At 37.2% G+C, this 22,134-nt stretch overlaps 1 protein-coding gene across 2 annotated transcripts; it reads left to right on the forward strand.

The window, feature by feature from the left end:
- Positions 1–14,770: 14,770 nt before the first annotated feature.
- LOC18009419 (type II inositol polyphosphate 5-phosphatase 15) lies at positions 14,771–21,908 on the forward strand. Of its 2 annotated transcripts, XM_006391480.2 has the most exons (11): positions 14,911–15,655; positions 16,261–16,513; positions 16,729–17,536; positions 17,937–18,061; positions 18,469–18,553; positions 18,694–18,856; positions 18,959–18,999; positions 19,085–19,352; positions 19,747–19,870; positions 20,449–20,809; positions 21,424–21,780. In XM_006391480.2, the coding sequence occupies exons 1-11, from the start codon at positions 14,911–14,913 to the stop codon at positions 21,778–21,780; spliced, it is 3,330 nt and encodes a 1,109-aa protein (XP_006391542.1). The 2 variants fall into 2 exon arrangements, with proteins under 2 accessions (XP_006391543.1, XP_006391542.1); XM_006391481.2 differs by having other exon boundaries at positions 14,771–15,655; positions 18,694–18,999; positions 21,424–21,908.
- Positions 21,909–22,134: the final 226 nt, after the last annotated feature.

Here is a 22,134-nt window from a genome sequence, read left to right on the forward strand (position 1 = left end):
CCACAGGTTGGCATCAGACGTTCCTCTGTCCATGAACATCGAGTATTGTTTGAGGAACAAAGCGGAGAGCTGTTGAAAACCACCGATCGAGTTGCGCTCCTGCCTCGAAAACCATTCGAGCGCGGCTCCTTTGAGATGTTCCACGAAGAGCAGGCAGTATCCGGCATCCACTTCGCGCTCGGTGAGTTTAACGGTGTTCTTCGTGAAGGCTCGTCCCATTGCTATCCGAAACGCGGTGATGTGTGCTTTCGGATCGGTTGTTCCTTCGTAGAACGAGATTCTCACCTTCCCCGACTCAAGAATCCTGGCCTCCGTGATTCTTGCAGTGAACGGGGTTCTTTGAGTTTCTTCAAGCATTCGGTCGATTTTGGGCGCGGCGCTCGTCGCGTTGTGCACTTGAGATTTCATGGCGCGTATTTCAGCCACTGCCCGAGCCATCGAGGCTCGCAGCTCTTTGAGCTCGAGAGTTTGTGCGTGAGTCATTCCCTTTGATTGGGGGGGTCGCTCCCGCTCCTCTTGCCTCGGCTCGGCTTCGCGTTCTGCCTGCTCGATCCATTGGAGGTTTTCTTCCACCTCGGTTGGATTATCGCCTCGGGTCGGATCGGAGACTTCGTCAGTCTGGATGCCATTAAGTGCCGAGGCGAGTTCTTCTTGACTAATTCCGCGAGCCGAGCCAGTTTGTTGAGGATTCGTGGTTTTGTCGTTCTGCTGTGCGTTTACGTCAATCGCATTGTCCTCTTCCTCACCGGCTAGTCGCCTGGAGTTTCGGCGTAGTGGAGGCAGCTCGGTCATGTTGATTCGGGTTGCTGCGGGAGTACGTTCGTCAAGGGGACGAAGAACCGAGGAATTTCTTGCGCCACTCCCTGAGGCTTCTGCGGGTGTCGAGAAATCGAAGCGTCTCCGAGTTCCATCCATCGGGTCGGGGATTTCGGCTCTCCAAGTCGAGTGTTGTCGCTCAGCCGCCATCGCGTCGAGCCTCGCCGTAATCGCCTCTTTTCTTTTGTCTTGGTCGTCAATTTTTTTCATTAACGCAGCCATCATGTATCGCTTCTCCTCTTGGGTTTCGGTCGTCGCCGTCGTTGTGCCTGATGCTGGAGCGTCCTTCCCCGCGCCGTTACCGGTGTTGTTGTTATCATCGTTAGCGTTGCTCGCCATATTCTTCGGATCTTAAAGCCTTGTCAATTTAGAGTAAGAAAGTTTTGTTTCCCCACAGACGGCGCCAAATTGTGTGAGCCAAAACTCGCACAACCAAAAATTTGTGAAGAGAAACTAAGGGATCTGAAACTTCTAGGGTAATCGCAAGAACAGTAAGATCAAAAGAGGATTTTTATTGCTGTGAAAGTGTGTAGGTCTTATTGCTTAGGGTTGCCAAAATTGGCGGAATGAATTGCATACATCATATATTTATACTAACTTTCTAAACCGCCTAGCCGAAAATCTCGGGCGAGATTTTCGGAATATTTCCTTATCGCCTCGTGCGGCTGACCGCCTTTGCATCTCGCCTAGGGTTTTCCATGGGCTTCATCTCTCAAGGCTTTGGTTCGGCCCGTCCAAGCTTCTTTACGGCTCGGCCCATCTAGCCTTCTTCACGGCTCGGCCCACTTGCCATGGAGACATGATCTAGCCCACCGCACCGATACACAGCTCAGCCCAAAAGTGTTGAAGTGGGGCTCGGCCCATTTCTTTCGATGCGGCTCGGTCCACCTGTCTTCTTTCACGGCTCTCCCTACTGGCCTATCTGCACGGCTCTCCTATTTGTCTTGGTGAGAACGGCTCTCCACTTGTCATGGTGAGAACGGCTCTCCCACTTGGCGACCACGGCTCTCCCACTTGGCGACCACGGCTCTCCCACTTGGCGACCACGGCTCTCCCACTTATCTTTCTTCCATACTTAGCCATTCTGAGGTGGTTTATCTACTTGGGGTGAAAACCGACCCCAACAATAACTATTGTAGCTGTGAATTCAGTTATCACTGATGTTTCTTCCCTTCTATTCTACAGCGTGTTACTAGAAGGAAGTGCACTAGATGCCATGGGCGCGGGCACAATCGTTCAATCTGCAAAGCTCCTTTACCGTTGCGTACCTTAGTCAATTTTCCTACAAAATAGCAAAAACCTGTTATAACTCAGTCTTGCTTCTGTCTCTCAGGGTGAGTAAGGATGCTAGTATAAGAAATTGTTTACTTTTGGCGGCAGGATGGTGTGTTTTGTTCCCTTAAATTTTCAAATGTTCGACTAAGGGAATGTTAGGAACTATGTAATATGAAGTAAGTATTTTCCCTTTAATGTAGAATCGGCAGAAGGATTAAGAAAGTATGTCGTCACATTTTGGTTTGTTTAAAGACGACTTTGTAATATCTCGGATACGTTTATGTGTAATCTCCCACACCATCCTAATGATGAAGTATGTTGTTAAATATGTTACCTGTTATGGTTATGTTGTACTTGGTAACTTATTTTTGTTAGCCGTTATTGATTGATTAGGAAATAAGGCGTAAACCTCGCGACCGAGAAACAAAAACAAATACCCAATACATTAGCAGGACGATACAAAAAACTACATGTGTTTGCGTTAACTAACATTAATAGCAACTAACGAAAATGTTACATGCTAATCGTAAGTAATTTGCTGTAGTTACTCAGGATTTTCTAGTAAACGAACACTATTTGATAACCATAATATAGATGACATCACTGTTAACTTCTTATTATTAACTGTGACGGTTAGATTGTGTTGCCATAATGCCCATTTGCAAAGACAGCCTCCTGAATAAGTAAACATGGTAATTATCGGTAGTATATCTTATTGTTAACTTAGGTTTAACTGTTATATATAAGCTGTATGTGTTAACTAATTGTTGTTACCGTTGCATATTGGTTTATATCTCTGACGTTATATCTCTGGCGTGAACATATAAGGCATTTGTTAATCGTTATATCTCTGATGTAATTGTTAACTTATTAATGTTATCCATATCCTCCCAAATGTATTGCCATACAAAATGTATATCGTCTGTCCAATGGGTTACTCTTTTATAAATCTGAAGGTCTAAATAGGTTCGCGCTAAACAACTAACAAATTATGTTACTCTCTAACTGGGAAATGTAACTCCTATTCCAAGACATGCGAAACGTATATAATGAGACTGTGTTTGTAAAAAGTTAACAATATATCAAGGTTATATAATTGTCATGCTAATTATCGAAAGTAGCACATTGTTTGTGACCAGACCCATTGTCTGTAGTAACTATAGTTATTACAGTAAACATATAAGGCATTTGATAACCGTTATGTCTCTGACGTAACTGTTAACGCATCAATGTTATCTGTATCCTCCGAAATGTATTGCCATACAAATTGTATATCGCCTGTCTAATGAGTGTTAACAAGATAATCATCCTAAAATACGAAACAGGGTAATTGTCATGTAACATAACACAAGACAACCAGTACATTCGTCCAACGTTAAACAAGGTCACATAAGAAGGCAAGCATTGTCGGTAGTACAAATAAAATGGAGAAACAACAACAATCATAACACAAAACAGCCCAAAGGCTGGTGGTGGATCAGTGTTCAAAGGTACTGCTCGATCATAACAGTAGCCACTTTCTTCGCCTCCAAGTCGATGTGAGTTAGGTCAAATTCGAGACATCCCGGGAGGCCAAAAATCGCATGTGAAAGCATTAAGAAATATGACACCAACCCGGCGTCACCCGTTGATTTGATCTGAGGAACCTCAGAGATCCTTTGTATCTCATATTGAGAAGTCGCGACTTGACTCATCTGCTCATTAGCACCCACCTCCCTTAACAAATACGGCAGCATCTCCGCTATAGGACGGATTTCGGAAGTCATGCTAACATCAGATCGAAGACTCGCATTGCAATCGATGACTTGAATCTTGCAGGTTATAACCTCCACCGCAAGGAAAACCCAGTGCTTAATTTCGAGGTTGAACGGAATGTACAGGACATCAGCCTCTGTGAATAACTGCAGACGGTCGACCTCCCCAGCACCTTTAATTCTTTCCATTACTGCTTTCGGAAACTTGAATTCAGACCGATTGTCGAGGGTCCTAAACTTCGGGTATAACTTGGTTAGTGAAACAACAAACTTAGCATCTAATACATCAGCTCTCGGTTTTCGGCTATCTTCCCAAAGCAAGTGTCTCCCAATCATGCAGAGAGAATCCATAACCTGCGGACCAAATACAAAACTTTTACAAACGGTTATATAAAAAACCAAATCAGTTTGTTCTATAATTACGAACCTTAGCAGGCATTGGTTTCTCTCTCCCCAGAAGGTCGTTTATATCTTTCAAGGTTAGCATAATGCCGTCTCCAACCGACAAGGGCCTACGAATAAATGAAATGTTAACGTTGATAACAACTACAAGTAGTCTATAACAGTGATCATACGTAACTCTGTAAGTTATTATCTAACCTTTTGAAAGCTTTCATAGCTTTTTTAAATCGATCATGCAGCTGCTTTTCTGCCTCGTCGACAACAGGTTTTTGGCCTATAATTGATCTAACACGTTTGTCGCATATGAACGAACTATCATATCTCGTTGATACAGTCCTTTAACACTTACTCACGCGCCTATGCGCATGCCCCTCCTCAATTAGGGAATCTCTGGCTCCAGCTGGTGTGGTAGGGTCGACATCCATAACATTCGTTCATCGCTTCAACACATGGAAAAACTTAGGACATCTTATTCCAAATTTCCGTGGAATTTAACCTCCTCGGAAGTGACCTCAGTCTCAACATTGTCAACTTGCGAATCTTGAATAGGTGAGCCCGCAGTGTCCTACGGGTTATTTCATTATAGAAAGTTAACAAATGTTAATGGTTAACTATATTATACACTAACTCTACAAACAATCGTTAACTTTCGACTATAACAGCTATAAAGACATGTAAAAGACCTTTTCCAACGCGTCCTACCCCTCCAGGGGTGTTTCCACAGAAACCTGTTGCTCATTATGGGTGGTGGGAGAACAGCGACCGATATCATACGACAAAATTACGCGCTAACATTACTACTAACAAAACTGATATATTATCGGTTATATAGATAAGTTAGCATCTATCATAACAAAAATCATCATAAAAGTCAACATAAAGACATATGAGAGACCTTTTCCACAGAAGACATGATCCGTCTAAATCTAAGTTTAAGTTCACCAGTTCTCACCTGCGAAACGTACTTCATATTGAGAGCGGGTATAGGTAGAGTACATTTTCAACCACGTCTTGCACCAGAGGAAAAACTTGAACAGACTCGTGTTCGTCGTTCTGTGTGTGAGGTGGACTGCGGCCAATATCTTAATTGAACATAAACAGCCGCAAAGAATGTTAGTCGCTACTTTGAACTGATAACAGATATATCTTTTATGATAGCATCTATAACATACTTGTTAGCATGTATCTATGAAAGTTAATTTTTCGGGGGAAAAGGTACCTTCTCCCCAGGCGGAGGGACTTGAACAGGCTCGTGTTCGTCGATGGGCGGTGGACTGCGTCAAATATCCTGCAAAGTTAGCACGTTCGAAAATGTTATACGCTGCTTTGAACAGATAACGGTTATCACTGCAAAATTGACATATTTGTATATAGCCATATATTGACTAACATATTTTTTAGCGTGTATCTATGATAGTTACGTTAACTTCAACCTGCAGACATAATCCGTCTAAATCCAAGTTTAAGTTCACCAGTTCTGAACTGCGAAACGTACTTCATATTGAGAGCGGGTATAATACCTGTTGATAGTTATAGGTGGAGGGAGAACTGCGCCTGGAATCCTAATGCAAATTAAGCACGTTAACAATAATACGAACTAAATAGAAAAGTTACAATCTATCAACCACGTCAGATAACTAAGCAAGTTCACCGGTTCTCAACCACGAAACTACACCATGTCGGAGTGGATATAATAAAGGTACCTTTTCAACCACGTCTTGCCCTGACGGAAGGACTTGGACAGGCTCCTGTCCATCGTTCTGTGTGGGGTGGAGGGTGGACTGCGGCCAATATCCTAAGTGGACATTAGCAAACACGAAATGTTAGTGGCTAGTTTGATATGATAACGGTTATAACTCTCAAGTTACCTTCTAATAACCTCGGTTATCATATAGGATAAGATGTTGGCAAGTAGAATATACCTGTTGGTCGTTATGGGTGGAGGGAGAACTGCGGCCGGAATCCTAAAGCAATGTAAGCACGTGAACAATAATACGAACTAAAAAAACAAAAAAGGATGTGTAGCGTGTACTATTGGATAAGACACATAACGTTGTATATAAGCATATTTGTTAGCGTGTATATAAGATAGTTAGCATATACGTTCAACAGCTCTCAACTACGAAAACTCCGTCAAATTGGTACAGGTATACGAAAGTACCTTTCCCACAACGCCTTGCCCCCTCTGAAAGACTTGACCTGGCTCTTGTTCCTCATACTGCGTGAGAGGTGAACGGCGGCCAATATCCTAAGTGAACATTATCATATACACAATGTTAATTGCTAACTCGGTTTGATACATGTTAAACTGGCATATATTACATCTAACATCTTCTACTAACATTTGGCAAAATACGTTGAGGACAGAGATAACATCTAACAACCTTTGTTATCGTATAGTAAAAATAAATTGGGCCAAAGCAATAAGCTTTCGATATACTAAAATATCTTTGCGTTCAAGTTACCGTTAACCCTAAGTGTTGACGTGTATTTACCCATTTCAGAACTAGAAAACAAAACAAACCTTTTCCTCCAAGTTAACATCAGAAGGTGAGTTGTCGCCGTCATTGTGCGGCTCTTGCATTGTGTCATCGGCAAAAAATTGCTCATCATCTGGGAATCCGTGAGTTCCACTTTGCCCATCTTCAGCCTCCATCAAGTTCGCTACATTCACAGGGACGCTAGAGTCGACACCATCAACACCTACGCCTCTTATTATGCTACCGTCGTCAGCAGTAGCTGCCACGTAGAGGGAAACAATCTCTTCAGCCGAAGGCATGGTTTTGTTTGGCTGCACAGAGGGGATTGCATCAGAAGGGGCTCCCGTAGCCTGGAGTTTGGCTTTTCCCCGAGGACGAGGGACAGTTGTCGGTGGGGAGGACCGATTAATACTAGGCGCAGCAGTTTGCCTCTGAGACCTGGTCCTGCCGATGCTAAACCCCGACTCAGAAGGACCACCTGTGACTTCGTGATTGATATCAGCGTCATCGATGAACCACTGCGTTACAGCCTTAACAATTGCTCGATTGTTATCTGCTAACAATCGCTCGATTTTCTTGTTGTTATCCTGGATGATCTTTGAAACCAGGTTCTTTATTTTCTCCTCCGAGAGAAGAAGTCCTGTTTCTTTTGGTGGAGCTAAAGTAACATTTGCACGCCGTTTACTGGACATTCTCATCTTATCTCTTCCCTTGTCCGTCCCAACAAGCTTAGCCTTCTGACCACACCTCCGAGAGCTTGTACGGGCATCTAATGTATCGGGATCAAGACCAGGTCCAAACATTTCATATTTGAAATCATAACCTTGGTTGATGAGCGTAATCATATAATCAACCCGCTCATCAGGTTCGTCTTCACTCCATGACAGGTCCTCTAGCTCATTGCTTAGTATGAAATCCGGATGAATTATTGAATGAACGTCCACCTGCGATAAAAGAGTAATCGGCGTTGATATCGATTTATGACTCATCCTTAACAGTACATATTTACGGTATAAGGTTGTAAAGATAACATTCTTGTTGCGTCGTAGCTGTTACCCGATAACATTAGCCTTAGCTGATACCAGGGTTAGTGCCTCCAAAAAGAAGAATACATACCTTTTCTTTCTCATCAAGCACTCTCGCTTTGTTGAGCTGCAACTGAACTTTCTGTGACCGGAGCCGAGCATCAATGCATGAAGGACTACTGTCTTCCTCACTTGAAGAATCGTCGTCAGCTTGAATAGATGGAACAGCCTCTAGAACAACCATTTGTAAAGCTGGAAAAAGGCCCCCAACCGTGATGTTGGCAGTCAAAATCTGAGATAAGTTTCTACCCTTAATGGAATTTATCATCACATCGAACGACAACCTCCCCCAAGGGTATTGGAGAAATGCATCGAGATCTTCGACCATTTCATCATGCTCCATGCTAACCTTTGAGCGACTAAAATGGACAGAAGGCACAAGAAAAGCATCAACTATGGCAAGGCACGCGTATCGTAGTCTCATCTGGGTATGTAATTGAGATTTCTTCTGTAAAATCTCAATTGGCCTTTCTACGGGGACCTCCTTCTCGTCGCCAAACAGAGTCTTGAAGTATTCTGGAACAACATGTGGCCTCCCTTTTTTCTTCTGATTCGCTAGATATTTATCGCAATTCAGCCCAGATACTATCTTGAACTTGCAGATTGAGAACCTAATAGGTTTCCCCGCAAAGAACAACCAAATCTCGTTCTCTTTCTTAACATCTAACAAACGAGTGAGAGAAAATAGACCAAATGCGCCAGACCAAGCGGGTTGGTTGGGAATTTCAAACAATTTCCCAAACTGCGAAGACCTCAAAAAATCTCTTCTGATTGCTTCAGAGCAGAATCTATATCGAAAATAACCGTCATTTTCTGGTAAATGTTGACCCGATCACCAAGTGGTACATTTTCCGGGCTGAAGATCCTTTGCGGGATGTCAGAATTCGGGATCTGTCCAAATTTAGCGGGTTTATATACTTCTATCATATGTCGAAGTGTTTTACTCTAAAAATCACATATCAGATCCATAAAAAGCCAAAGGACGTCAAAATTTTACCTGGTCTGACATGGAATCCGAAAGCATGTCGTCGGCGTTGCTGTTCTCGGTGCTGTCCATTTCGGAGAAATCGTTTTCCTTGCTTTTTTAGCAATTTTGAACCTTAATTTCACTCAGTCGCTTCTTATCCCACAACCCCTGAATAAACCCAAATACTACTAAAAAAACACTCTAAACGACAACTATATTTTCTGACATAAAAGAGGTCCCACCACGATAGAATATTGCAGGTAGCGTGTTTAGCCCTTTGTTTTGGTATCTACGTCCTGACACAAATATAGGGGTATTATAGTCTACTTTTTTTTTCACAGTGCTCTTGGTACAATAGAGTTTCTGACCACCTAATTATGAGTTATTGGTTGCTATTATTTTATATTACTATAATAAATTAAAAAATAACACTCACTTACATGCATATTTATAAGTCCAATATCTTTAACGTAATTGATGGGGTATGTTCATATTTTAAATATATAAAATATATGTTTTTATGTTTATTAGAGTTCGAGAGGGGTCTGAGAGCTGGATTGATCAATTATGCTACTGGATAGATCGATCTTTTAACTGATCTTATTTTTGGATTGATCCATTATGTTTTTTTTTTGAAGAATGTAAAATTTATTCATCAAAAAAGCGTTTGTACAAAGTGTGTTTTTGAAGTTTGAATCTGACAACTGAATATAACAATTTAAATCTCAGATAGATAGATAATAAATAGATATCATTCAGCACCTGGTGGAGAACCACCTTTGTAATCCATCTTCATACTTGTTTGTGCCCAACTTTCTGATCGAAGAGATGCGGTTGCAAATGTTTTTGTCGAGATACCTTGTGAGGAGAGGCACTGTGATGGGTTCTTCACCATGGCATCTCCTATTTCTTTCCCGCCAAACGCATGCGCAGTGGACAGCCGCCTGAAACGCATATTGAATAAGAAACAGAGATGTTGAGTCGATGGTTGTGTCTTGTAACAGAGTGATAATATCCGACCACGAGGCTGTGATCCATTATGTTATCCATTATGTTATTGTGACGTGCATAACCATTCATCTTCAAAAGCCGCAAAGCGATTAATTGATCATACCCTTGAATCTATTGATTTACCGCACCAAAGTTGCTTTGGACAAAATCACCGAAAAATAGGGATCAAATGATCCATGTCTAGTCGACCGATTCTTTGAATACCCCATCCAATTTTAAGGATTCCAAAGCCATCTCGATTTTAATGTTTTAGATACCATGTTTTTATTTTCAGTCATTCAGATTCATTATCTAAATGACATGTTTAGATTTCTTTTAAGAAGATTATACTCCCTAAAGTCAATAATTTTGAGAAAATTTATGAATCATGTTGCAATACAATCATATTTGCTTTAATCATCTCTTTTGCTTTCATATGTGAGTTTCAAGGAATGGATTAGATAGATTTAAGATGTTGAAGTAAAGATATCTACAGTAGAAACTCTATAAATTAATAAACACTATAAATTAATAATTTTTTATAGCCCTGAGTTGGAATGATTCAAAATATGACACATTTTGATAAAATAATAAGATAATAATTTTAACAAAACTCTTATGTAAATATATAATCACACTAATATCATAAATTAATAACTATCAATAAAAAAAATCTAATATAAATATATAAATAAGTTAGTCTATTTAAATATGAGTTTCGTGATATTTTTTATTTATTTTAAATTTTTGTAATTCACTTTTAGTTTTGGAAATTTTTTTTAAAGAATACAATCTTTTTAAAAAAATATTTTTAAATTAAGAAAAATAAGAAATATTTTTTTATTTGAAATCTATAAATTAATAACTCTATAAATTAATAAAATATCAAAATCCCAACATTATTAATTTATAAATTTTTACTGTGCATTATTATTTATATTTGGTTATCTTAACCATCTGCCAATAGTATTTCATATCTCACCCAAAAATGAGGTTTGCGAAATTTTTTTTTTAAACTCTATTTTTGAAGTGAGATTTGGAGTATGGATTGAAGATGGTCTTACTCCATGTTAAGAGAAATCTTATTAATTATTGTATTTGGAGTCGGATTGGAAATAGTGTAGAATAACAAATAGATTCACTCTATTTTTTTTGTTCATCATTCTAATTGAGTAAAAAGTAGAATTAATTAGAAAAAAAATCCAACTCCATTTTTCAGTTACTTTAAAATGGAATAAAAAGTAAAGTTATAACTTAGAGATGCTTTTAATGCTATAACTAAATTTTGTATGCTCTCGCACGAGAGATAAACTTTTTTTGTATACTATATTTTAATACATAAAATATAAAATGAGAATAAGAGCTAATTTAGGTGTTATTGATTCAAATATTTTTAATTTTAATTTTGAATTTCATAATAAATTTAATAAATATTTGACAACATGTTTAATACCTGTTTGGCAACATGTTATTTAAAAATAATAAGTGTTTAAAAGCAGTTTCTAAAACTACTTTTATTTTCATACTATAGGTTAGATTGAGCATCTAGTTTTAGAACTCTACCTTAATTGTGCACCTAAGATAAGCAATACTTCCTCCGTTTTTTTATTAGTTGTTTTGAAAGGCTTTTTTGGTTTCATAAATCTAAGTTGTTTTCAAAGTTCAAAATAAAAAATAAATATTTAATTAAAAGTTATAAGAAAAAATTAAACAATAATTTATTATTGTTGGCTTCCAAGATTTCAAAAAAGTATACTCCATTTAAAATATAACATTTAGTCAACAAGATTTATTAATCAACAAAACAAATCTTCTCTAATTCACTATAAAAGCCAGCGCTAAGTTGCTATACTTTCTTATCAACCCAGATTTTCATTTCTTTGCCAAACTAACTAAAAGCCATGAAATAGATTTAAAGACCATTTTCATTTTGAGGCTTCAATAAGTAATAATTTACAAAGTTTTTTATTTTGGCTCCATGGTAAAATTTGGAAATTTTAGTTTAAATTGATAATGTAAAAGATGGTTTCAAAATTATTTTGTAAAATTGTCTAAAAATTCAACGTTTGATCGTTGGTATTCCCTTTCATTTTTTTCCTCCGTACAGCACTATTCCACTTCTTTAATTAAGTTCTCGATAAATAATAGTTTTCATAGAAAATGTAAAAAAAACAAAACCTATCTTAGTATGCATTCTTTTTAACCAAAACAACTAATAAAAAGAAATGGAGGGAGTATTTTTCTATCCAATGAAATTTGATTTAATGAATTTGTGAGCTTCTCGCACTTAAAATCAAGCTTGTTTGAATTCTTAAACACAAAATACATTTGATTGAATCTTGATTTTGAACTTAGAGACTAATACATAGAGAATAAGTCTAGTATTGTGTTCTAAGTTCCAAATGTTTCATTTTTTTCTGAATTCCTTCAAAATGCTATATGACCCAATGTTTTAATTTGATTGATAAATCATCTACTCTAATTTTTTTTTTCTGAGCTTTAACTTTGTACTAGTGATTGAGGCAATCAAACAGTTGGATTCTTTTTAAGATAATTAAAATCTTGGAGATTCATTATGTAATTTGGACTAAAGCTATAATCTCTTTAGACCCGAAACAGTGGCGAATCTAGGAAAAAATTTAATTAGGAACATAATCTATTATATAATAGGAGAGTTTTATCTCTATCTAAGGTATCCACATTAGCAAACTCATAAATAAATAAGCATTTAATACATATATATTTATATTTATTATTAGTATATTAAGTATAATTAAATATAATAAAAAGGATTTTAGTGTTAAAAAAGAAATAAATGACAATTAGATATCAATAATTAAATAAACTTGTAATACTAACTAAATTAAAAATATTTCTATTTTATTAAAAATAATATATTATTAAACTAAAAAAATTAGAAAAAATGATAATTAAAAAAAAGCTAAAAGATAATTAAAAAAATAAAAAAATAGAAGGAAGAAGATAAATGAAAATATAAAAAAAGAAGATGAAGACGAAAAATAATAAGATAAAAAAAAACCAAAAGAAAAATAAGAAGAAGAAGAAAAGAAAAAAATATAAGTCGAATAAATTGAAAATGAATTTGAAAAAGAAAAAGGAAAAAGAACATGAAGCTTTTGAAGAGAAATTTTAGAAAATATGATGACAAAGACATTAAAGGCAACAAGGAGAACAAGAAAATTTTAGAAAATATGAAGACAAAGACGTTAATGGTAACAAATGAGAACAAAAGATGAAGATAACAAACTATGAGAATATGAATATTGAAATGAAAAAAATATAAAAAATACACAAAATAAAAAATTAACAAAAATTAATAATATAATTAATAAAATTTTATTGTTATATAGAAACACTAATAAGGATAACTAGCAGAACATAACAGATGTACTGTTAACACAAGGCAAATATAAAAAATTAATTATTATACTAAAAAAATATCAAACAAATTATTTATTAAGAAATAGCATATAAAATATATAAAATACAAAAAAAACTAAAATCCGCGCAAAACGCGGACTCAACCCTAGTTTTATAAATAACAAAAAAATTTAGTTGGGGGCACTTTTTATTTTTTAACATTAAATTCAAATTTTTTGAGAAAAAATAAAATAGTAAGGGAGGGCATATGACCCTATTTAAAATAAATTTACCTTAATTTTTTTGGCCTTTGCTACTTATATAAGAAATCATACAACATATTTGTTTCACCATAAATTTTGTAAAGGTTTGTGTATTTTTGAAATATGTTATTATATAATTTTTTTTGGTCAGAATGTTATTTGTATATAATTTAGAGATTGACTTATGTACAATAGAACCTCTATAAATTAATACTCGATAAATTAATAATTACTATAAATTAATAAATTTTGCTGGTCCCAAGTCGGACCAATGTAATAATCCATCAAATTCGATAAGATAATAAGATAATAATTTTTTTTTTGAAATTCTTATGTAAATATATGGTCCCAACAAAAAAATAAATTAATAATTATATAAATTTATGTAAATATATGTAAATAGAATATTTTAAAATATGACTAATGTGTTTATTTTTACTTAAAGTTAGAAATTTCATTCGTTTCCATCTCTCTAATTATTTTATCAGTAGCTCTTATTGCTGTTTTACTATATACATTCAAAATTTATGATGATTTTTTATGTGATAATTAATTTTCTTACTTGTAAATGTTTTTAAATGTATTGTAATACTGATAGTAGCCATGATTTTATTATAAATTTTAAACTTATGAAGATGTATATTTTTACATAGATAATCGAATACGGTGTTAAAAACTATTTTATTGTGATAGTTATGATTGTTAATCATAATTTATACTATGAAATTTATTAAAATTTTAAAATATAATATTATTTTAAAGAATTTTTTTAAAAATTATATGCGGGAATCAAATTTTATCTATAAATTAATATCATGATAAATTAATAAAATATTATAGTTCCAACAATATTAATATATAGAAGTCTTACTGTATCTGCAAAAATATAGGGAGACTGATGAAAATGACTTAGAAAAACATATGTTATAAGAACAAAAAGAATAAGGTATCTATTATAAAGTCACAATCAAATTGACTTCTCAATCGAATCAAATCGTTTGGTAATTGGTGTTATTTTGTCTAATCAAATAAACCAAAAACCGAATACATGATAAACTGAATACATGATAAACCGAATAAACAGACTGATCAAACCGGAAAAAAAAATGTCCTTAGCCTAAATAAATCAGTCATATTCGTCTTGATAATTTTGTTCTGAATTTGTGTGACTTCTCGAAATCGTTTGGTAATTTGGTTTTGTTAATCTACAAGTAGTTTGATTGACCAAAAAAAAAAGAAAAGTAACAAGTAGTTTCAATTTTGTTGCCAATTAGCTTGTTAGTTATCTCACTATTATCCCTAAATAATAAAATTTGAATCCACTAAAAAAAAACCAGAGGTTCTTAGCAAATAGCAACACGTTTCAAGCATTTTCTGCGATTTCTCGTTTCACAAAATATCTTCTGAGGCTACACGAAACCAGCGAGCAACCAGCTTCGTCTCTCTCTCTCTCTCTTGAGTCTTCTCAAGTAAAACCTCAACTCCTGAAGTATACGCATGGGAGATCATCAGAACGATCTAAACGATGACGTTTTCTCCTTCTTCACCACTCCTAACGATTCCGACTTCTCTGCGTCGACGGCTACTCCTTCCACGCTTTTCAACCGTTGTTCATACTCCTCCTCCTCTTCCTCCGGCGATGAATCTCACCCTTCCGGTCCTTCAGTCGACGACAGCAACAAACGCATCGACTACATGATCCAATTCCTCGACCGGAGGCTAAGCGAAGACGGCAATTTCGACGGGATCGGAGCGGAGAGCGACGGCGATGGATCCGATTCTCTGCCGGAATTCGTTGGGAAGTGTGGAGGAACCGGGATCTTCAAGGTTCCGATTAGGTCGGCAGTTCATCCAAATCGACCACCGAGTCTTGAGGTTAGACCACATCCGTTAAGGGAAAGTCAAATCGGACGGTTCTTAAGGACGATGACTAGCACTGAGAGACAATTGTGGGTTGGTGGTGAAGACGGTGGGTTGAAGGTATGGGACTTCGATGAACTGTACGGAAGCGGACGGAGTTTAGAGGCGGAGGATACGGCGCCTTATAAGGAGACTCCGGAGATGGAGGTTGGTTCTTCGGTTGTTTGTATGATCGGAGATGAAGGTAGTAGAGTGGTTTGGAGTGGGCATAGAGATGGGAGGATTAGATGTTGGAAACTGACAGCTGATCATGGCATTGAAGAAGCCTTGTCGTGGCAAGCTCATCGTGGTCCTGTGCTCTCCATTGTCATCTCGGCTTATGGTGAGTATAAGTTTTTTTTATTTTACTTGATTAGAAAGGGAAGTAGAAACATCAGACATAGCCGTTTAAGATGAAAGAAGATTGATTTTAAATGTCAACATCGAGTTTCTTATTGTGGTAGTCTCTATTCTGATTGTTTTGCTGACTAATACGCATGTTTGGCTCCTCTAGCTCCATTAGACAAGCTGGGTAGAGTGTTTATTGAATAGCTTATTGAGTCTACAAGACTTTCCTTTTTGTAATTGCCTTGTATGCCTCTGGTCATTATTTTTCCTCATTCCAGCGTCCAATGCCTACCCTCCTGTCGAGTAAAAACTTTGGATTCTTTTAATTGGTAGATATGTAATGAGAAATTAAAATAGAGAACGGTTCTTTTAGTTCATTTTGAAATGTTACTTACTATCTCGGGGAAACTTCCTGTACTTGATCTCCCTTGGTGAAGGATTTGGTTGACTTAGCATTTAACTGCCTATTGGCATCTCTGTTTCATCCTCTTTGGTCAAAGTTGGAGCGATTTCAAATATAAATAAACTTTGGTACCCTTGCGGATGATTTAATTGTGTTTAACCTTCTCTCATGACACATTTTTGGTATCAATTATCTAGGAGATATATGGTCAGGGTCTGAGGGAGGCGCTCTTAAAGTTTGGCCATGGGACGCTCTTGAGAAGTCTCTTTCTTCGACGATGGAAGAAAGGCACATGGCTGTGTTATCAGTAGAGAGATCGTATATTGACGCTAGGAACCAGGTTTCTGTCAATGGATTTGCTAATACATTAACGTCAGATGTGACGTTCCTCCTATCTGATCATACGAGGGCAAAAATTTGGAGTGCTAGTCCCCTGACATTTGCTTTGTGGTAAAATGGAGACTCGTTTTGTTTTCTTTCATATACATCAGCCTTTCTGATTCAGATTGATCATCGAATCTATCAGCATTACCACAATAAAATTTTCTCTACATTAACTCTTTCCAATTGGGCTCTGTAGTTCTTCAACTGCTAGCAGGCACGCCCATTAAGTTACCTGTATATCTTAGTCTTTTCTTATTTTCTGTTTGTTCATTTCATGGCAGGGATGCTCGCACAAGGGAATTGATCAAAGTATTTAATATTGATGGGCAGCTCGAGAACCGAACTGACAGTTCTGTATTTCCTGATTTTGGGACTGAGGAAGAGGGGAAGATGAAGATAACTGCTTCAAAGAAAGAGAAAGCTCAATCTTCTCTTGGTTTCTTTCAGCGGTCACGTAATGCCCTTATGGGAGCAGCTGATGCTGTTCGTCGTGCTGCAACAAAAGGGGGTTTTTGTGATGATAGTAGGAGAACTGAAGCTGTCGTTATATCAGTGGATGGACAGATTTGGACTGGAAGTGCAAACGGCATCCTTATGCGATGGGACGGAAATGGTAATTGCTTGCAAGAGTTCTCATACCAGTCTTCTGGTATTCTCTGCATGTTTACTTTTTGTTCTCGGCTGTGGGTTGGTTATTCCAGCGGCATTGTTCAGGTATTAGACCTTGAGGGAAAGCTGCTTGGAGGATGGGTGGCTCATAGTGGTCCTGTAATAAAAATGGCTATTGGTGGTGGTTATTTATTTACCCTTGCGAATCATGGAGGTATCCGAGGATGGAATGTTACTTCTCCAGGGCCCCTTGACAATGTATTGCGGGCTGAGTTGGCTGGGAAAGAATTTTTATATTCAAGGATTGAGAATCTGAAAATATTAGCGAGTACATGGAATGTTGGGGAGGGTAGGGCATCAACCGACTCACTTGTATCTTGGTTAGGCTCTGCTGCAACTGGAGTTGAGATCGTTGTTGTTGGACTGCAAGAAGTCGAAATGGGAGCAGGAGTTCTTGCAATGTCCGCAGCAAAAGAAACAGTAAGTTGTCGTGTACCTACTATTAGGCGGGAAAGATGTATTCCTTAAGGTGTATGCCACTGTTCTGGCTGATTGCACTAGCAATGCTATTTAAGCTCTCTGATTACTCTCTTTCAGAGAATAGTATACATCATGAACTGAATCTGCTCAACTTCCTCAATTGATCGGTCTTCATTTTGCACAATCCTCGTGGCAACTGTTTTACTTTTATGCTATTTCAACTAAAGAATTTTTCTGCCCCTCCACTCTCTCAAACATGCAGACGCACACACGTTCTGTTTTCATGCTCTATCTGGTTATGAACTTTTTCATAGGCGGGCTACGTTTTATAATTTAAAACCTTTTAAATTGCGCTTTTTAGTTTTCTGAATGTCTTAACTCTGTTTCCTCGAAAATGCAGGTGGGACTTGAGGGTAGTCCACTTGGTCAGTGGTGGATGGATATGATTGGGAAAACTTTGGATGAGGGTTCATCGTTTGTTCGTGTTGGCTCTAGACAGCTGGCAGGGTTGCTCATATGTGTATGGTTAGTAATTTTTTTTTATGTACGTATAACTAATATCTGTTCATTTTTTTTGAGACAATATGTATTTCTTATTGTTGAAGTACTCCATGTTATTTATGCTCATTTGGATCGTTTGATGCTCAGATGCTAAATGTTCCCTTTCAATCTCGATTTAACTAATATCCACATAGATTCTTACATAACAGCATAGGAACAACTTGTTAGTATGAATTATTTTATTTCAGATTTCTTGATTATTATATAATTTCTTAAAACGATTGGTCTTAAAGCTTAGGAGAAATAAAAAGATACTGGTGTTTTTTATCCTGCATGCTTTCTCTCTGCGGCTTTTGTTTTCCCAGTTCTCGTCTTAGTATTGGGTGAACTTGATAATTTATAGTCTTATAGAGAAAAAACATTTTTTTCAGGGTTAGATATGACCTTAAGCCTCACGTGGGAGATATTGACGCTGCTGCGGTTCCTTGTGGTTTTGGACGAGCGATTGGTAATAAGGTATGGCTCACTAATATCATCAACAGTAAAAATAAAGGATTATCTCAAACATTATCTGATGTAACTTTTGTGGTTCTTGTCCCCTTTCTATTTCGCTTGATGCTATCTCTGTTATGACACAACAATTTTCTTCTTTATAGGGAGCTGTCGGTGTGCGGCTCAGAATGTATGATCGAGTATTGTGCTTTGTTAATTGTCATTTTGCTGCACACTTAGAAGCTGTTAATCGGCGAAATGCCGACTTTGACCATGTTTATCGAACAATGGCTTTCTCACGGTCTAGTTCACTCAATCCAGGAGCTGGTATGCTGCGAAATATATTTCTATCATGCTCTGTTGCCTGCTTGGCTTATCAATTTTGGCCTATTCATTGGTCTCTCTTGTTATTGGTCTCCTCAATTGCAGCTGGTGCTTCATTTGGCGTGTCAGTGCCTCGTGGTGGCAATGTACGTATTTTCTTTGATTATTATAGTTGTTGTAAACTGTAGTGTGTATTCTCGTTCAAAAAGTCTAAGAGCCGTACTTTCACAGGCTGTGGGTGTCAACACAGTTGAAGCAAGGCCTGAATTATCCGAGGCAGACATGATCGTATTTCTTGGAGATTTTAATTATCGCTTGGATGATATAACTTATGATGAAACAAGGGATTTCATTTCTCAAAGATGCTTTGATTGGCTAAGAGAAAAAGATCAGCTACATGCTGAAATGGAAGCTGGGAATGTTTTTCAAGGGATGCGTGAAGCAGTTATCAGGTTCCCTCCAACATACAAGTTTGAAAGGCACCAAGCTGGTCTAGCAGGTCAGTGACTTCCTTCCTCTTTGTCGCTTCCGTTAGTTTCCCAATTGATACCATTTTTCCTGGAGAATCATAGTTTAAGATGCTGTTTCAAATCTTTCCGAAAAATAGAGAGTAAAATTGACAGCATGATAAATTGCAAACGTCTTAGTTTTCTCTCAAATGTCATATCAGTTGAAAAGTTGAGAATGTGAAGTTAGCCTTGCATCTACTTTACAGAGTTGCTTACACTATTTCTCTAACGACAAAATTTCTGCTGGCTTCTATGATATGGTCATCAGTTTCTGGCAATGGGAGAAGCTAGATCTGTGATAATATTACTATTTCCGGGCTTTTCGGATTTTAAGGCATTGAGCTGCCAAAACCATATTTGACAATTGAAGCTGTGTTTCTGCAGGATATGATTCCGGGGAGAAGAGACGGATTCCTGCCTGGTGTGATAGGATTCTATATCGCGATAGCAAGAAACATTTGGGAGCTGACTGCGGTTTGGATTGTCCAGTGGTTTCTTCTGTATCACAGTAAGCTTCTTGTTATTTCCTGGATTCATTCAGTAGTTTTCATGCAGTTAACAGTAGAAAGCATACTTGGGGTTGGCTCATTTCACTTTTCCAAATGTATCAGTATTAGATTTAGAAGAGTGTCATTCCTCAGCTTATGCATTGCTTGTAGCTTCTTAAGATCATTGGCTATAACAAATTATCCGCTTCCTTTTTTTCTTTTCAATTCCTTAAGTTCTCATGTTCTCTGGCCTAATCTGCCTATGATTATTCAGAAAAGAAACATTTTGTAACTTGCACTTTTCTTTGTGAAAGGAACTTGTTTTTTTAGAGAAAAGGAATTTGTATCTGTGTTTCTGGTTTTCAAAAGTCTTTAACAGGCTTTGTATGATTTTAAAATACATGAGTCTCTAGGGCCAAGAAACATGGCATTTCTCAAATATTAAGGTTACTTTATAATATCAGAAAGTTGGGTGTAGAGTCCACGAGATACAGATTTGAATATATAATGCGTTTCTGTGACCCTTTTATAATGTTTACGATCATAAACATCCGAATTGAGTAAGTATTAAGGCTTACAATTGTTTTTTCTCTATAAGGTATGATGCCTGCATGGATGTAACAGACAGTGACCACAAGCCCGTCCGCTGTGTGTTTAGCGTTAAGATTGCCCGGGTCGATGAATCAGTCAGGAGACAAGAACTTGGGAACATCATAAATACGAATAAGAAAATCAAGGTCATGCTTGGAGAGTTAAGCAAGGTTCCAGAAACAATTGTCAGCACTAATAACATAATACTTCAAAATCACGATTCAACAATTCTGCGTATTACGAATAAGAGCGAGAAGAACATTGCTTTCTTCAAAATCATTTGTGAAGGTCAGTCTAACATTGAGGAGGATGGTCAGGCATACGACCATCGAGCGAGAAGCGCTTTCGGGTTTCCCCAGTGGCTAGAGGTTAGTTGTTCTTTTATGCTTGCAGCCTGGCTTTTCATTGTTTTGTCTGACTGTTCTCTATTTCCTAAACGATTATATCGCATTTATTCTTTAATTAGAAAAGTTAGTTTGTTATTTGATTTATAGGAGCTTAAAGAGTTCAATTCGCAAGTAGTTATAATGATGTACACTAAAGCTTAGGATAGACACCATAGCTGTGAATTTAATCAGATCAGCCATAGAGGTTAGAGGATGTGTGTTCAGTCCAGTTTTTGATTGGTTTTTTGGGTTTTTGGTTATAGAAAAATAGTTGCGCAAGTGCAGAATCTAATCTATCACAGGATAAGTTTTGTATGGTTTCGGATTTTGATTAAAATGTTACTTACTTTTCCAAATGAATTTAAGTTTTGGTTCGGTTCATTTCCATTTGGGATTCGATTTCGGTATCTCGGTTTCTGACCCTATTACGGCTCTTTGGTTTTTCAGATCAGATTTTGGTTCGAATCGGTTCTGTTTTTTTTTTTCCAGAATGAAATCTTAAATCTTTTGGCTGCCTTTGTGTATATCATGTCGTGTGTAATTCAGAATATCCTCGGTATCGATTTTGACTAAATGCTTGTTTTTTCTTTACACAGGTGTCTCCCGGAACCGGAATAATCAAACCAAACCAAATAGCCGAGATCTCAGTCCATCTCGAAGACTTCCCAACAGTAGAAGAGTTCGTGGACGGTGTCGCTCACAACTCTTGGTGCGAAGACACAAGAGACGAGGAAGCCATATTAGTCCTCGTGGTACACGGAAGATTCTCTACCGAAACAAGAAACCATAGAATCCGTGTCCGTCATTGCCCTCGTGGTAGATCCGCAAAGAAACATTACCATGATAAACCCAAAAACTCGGGAGAAATAAACGCTCTTCATCGGTCGGATTATCAACAGCTAAGTAACACTCTTGATGTTGTTGAGCAGCTAAGGAACTTACACAGTCCTTAGATGCCAACTATCTCTCTTTTTCTCTCTTGGAGGGCTTTTTAAGTGTACAGTGAGATTAAAGCAACGTCCTCCATGTGATAAATAATTTGTAACATGTTGTCTTTTTGGATTCTAATGGAAGAAATGGTGTGAAAGATTAGCTTCTAACGTTTTTTGTTTAGAGGCTAATTACGTTGCTTATTGCAGGAGATATCTTTCTACCAAATGTTATTTTATTTCTCCGTATGAGTAATGAGGTTTGTAATGTAACCTTTTATATATTGTTCATGTAACTTGCTCTGTAAACGAAACTCTATTTTGATGAATTTGTACTTAAATTTAATGATGTGCTTGTTGAGTTTTATACTAGGATTT

Source organism: Eutrema salsugineum, unplaced genomic scaffold (genome assembly GCF_000478725.1).
Source record: "Eutrema salsugineum unplaced genomic scaffold, Eutsalg1_0 scaffold_9, whole genome shotgun sequence".
NCBI classification, from domain to species: domain Eukaryota; kingdom Viridiplantae; phylum Streptophyta; class Magnoliopsida; order Brassicales; family Brassicaceae; genus Eutrema; species Eutrema salsugineum.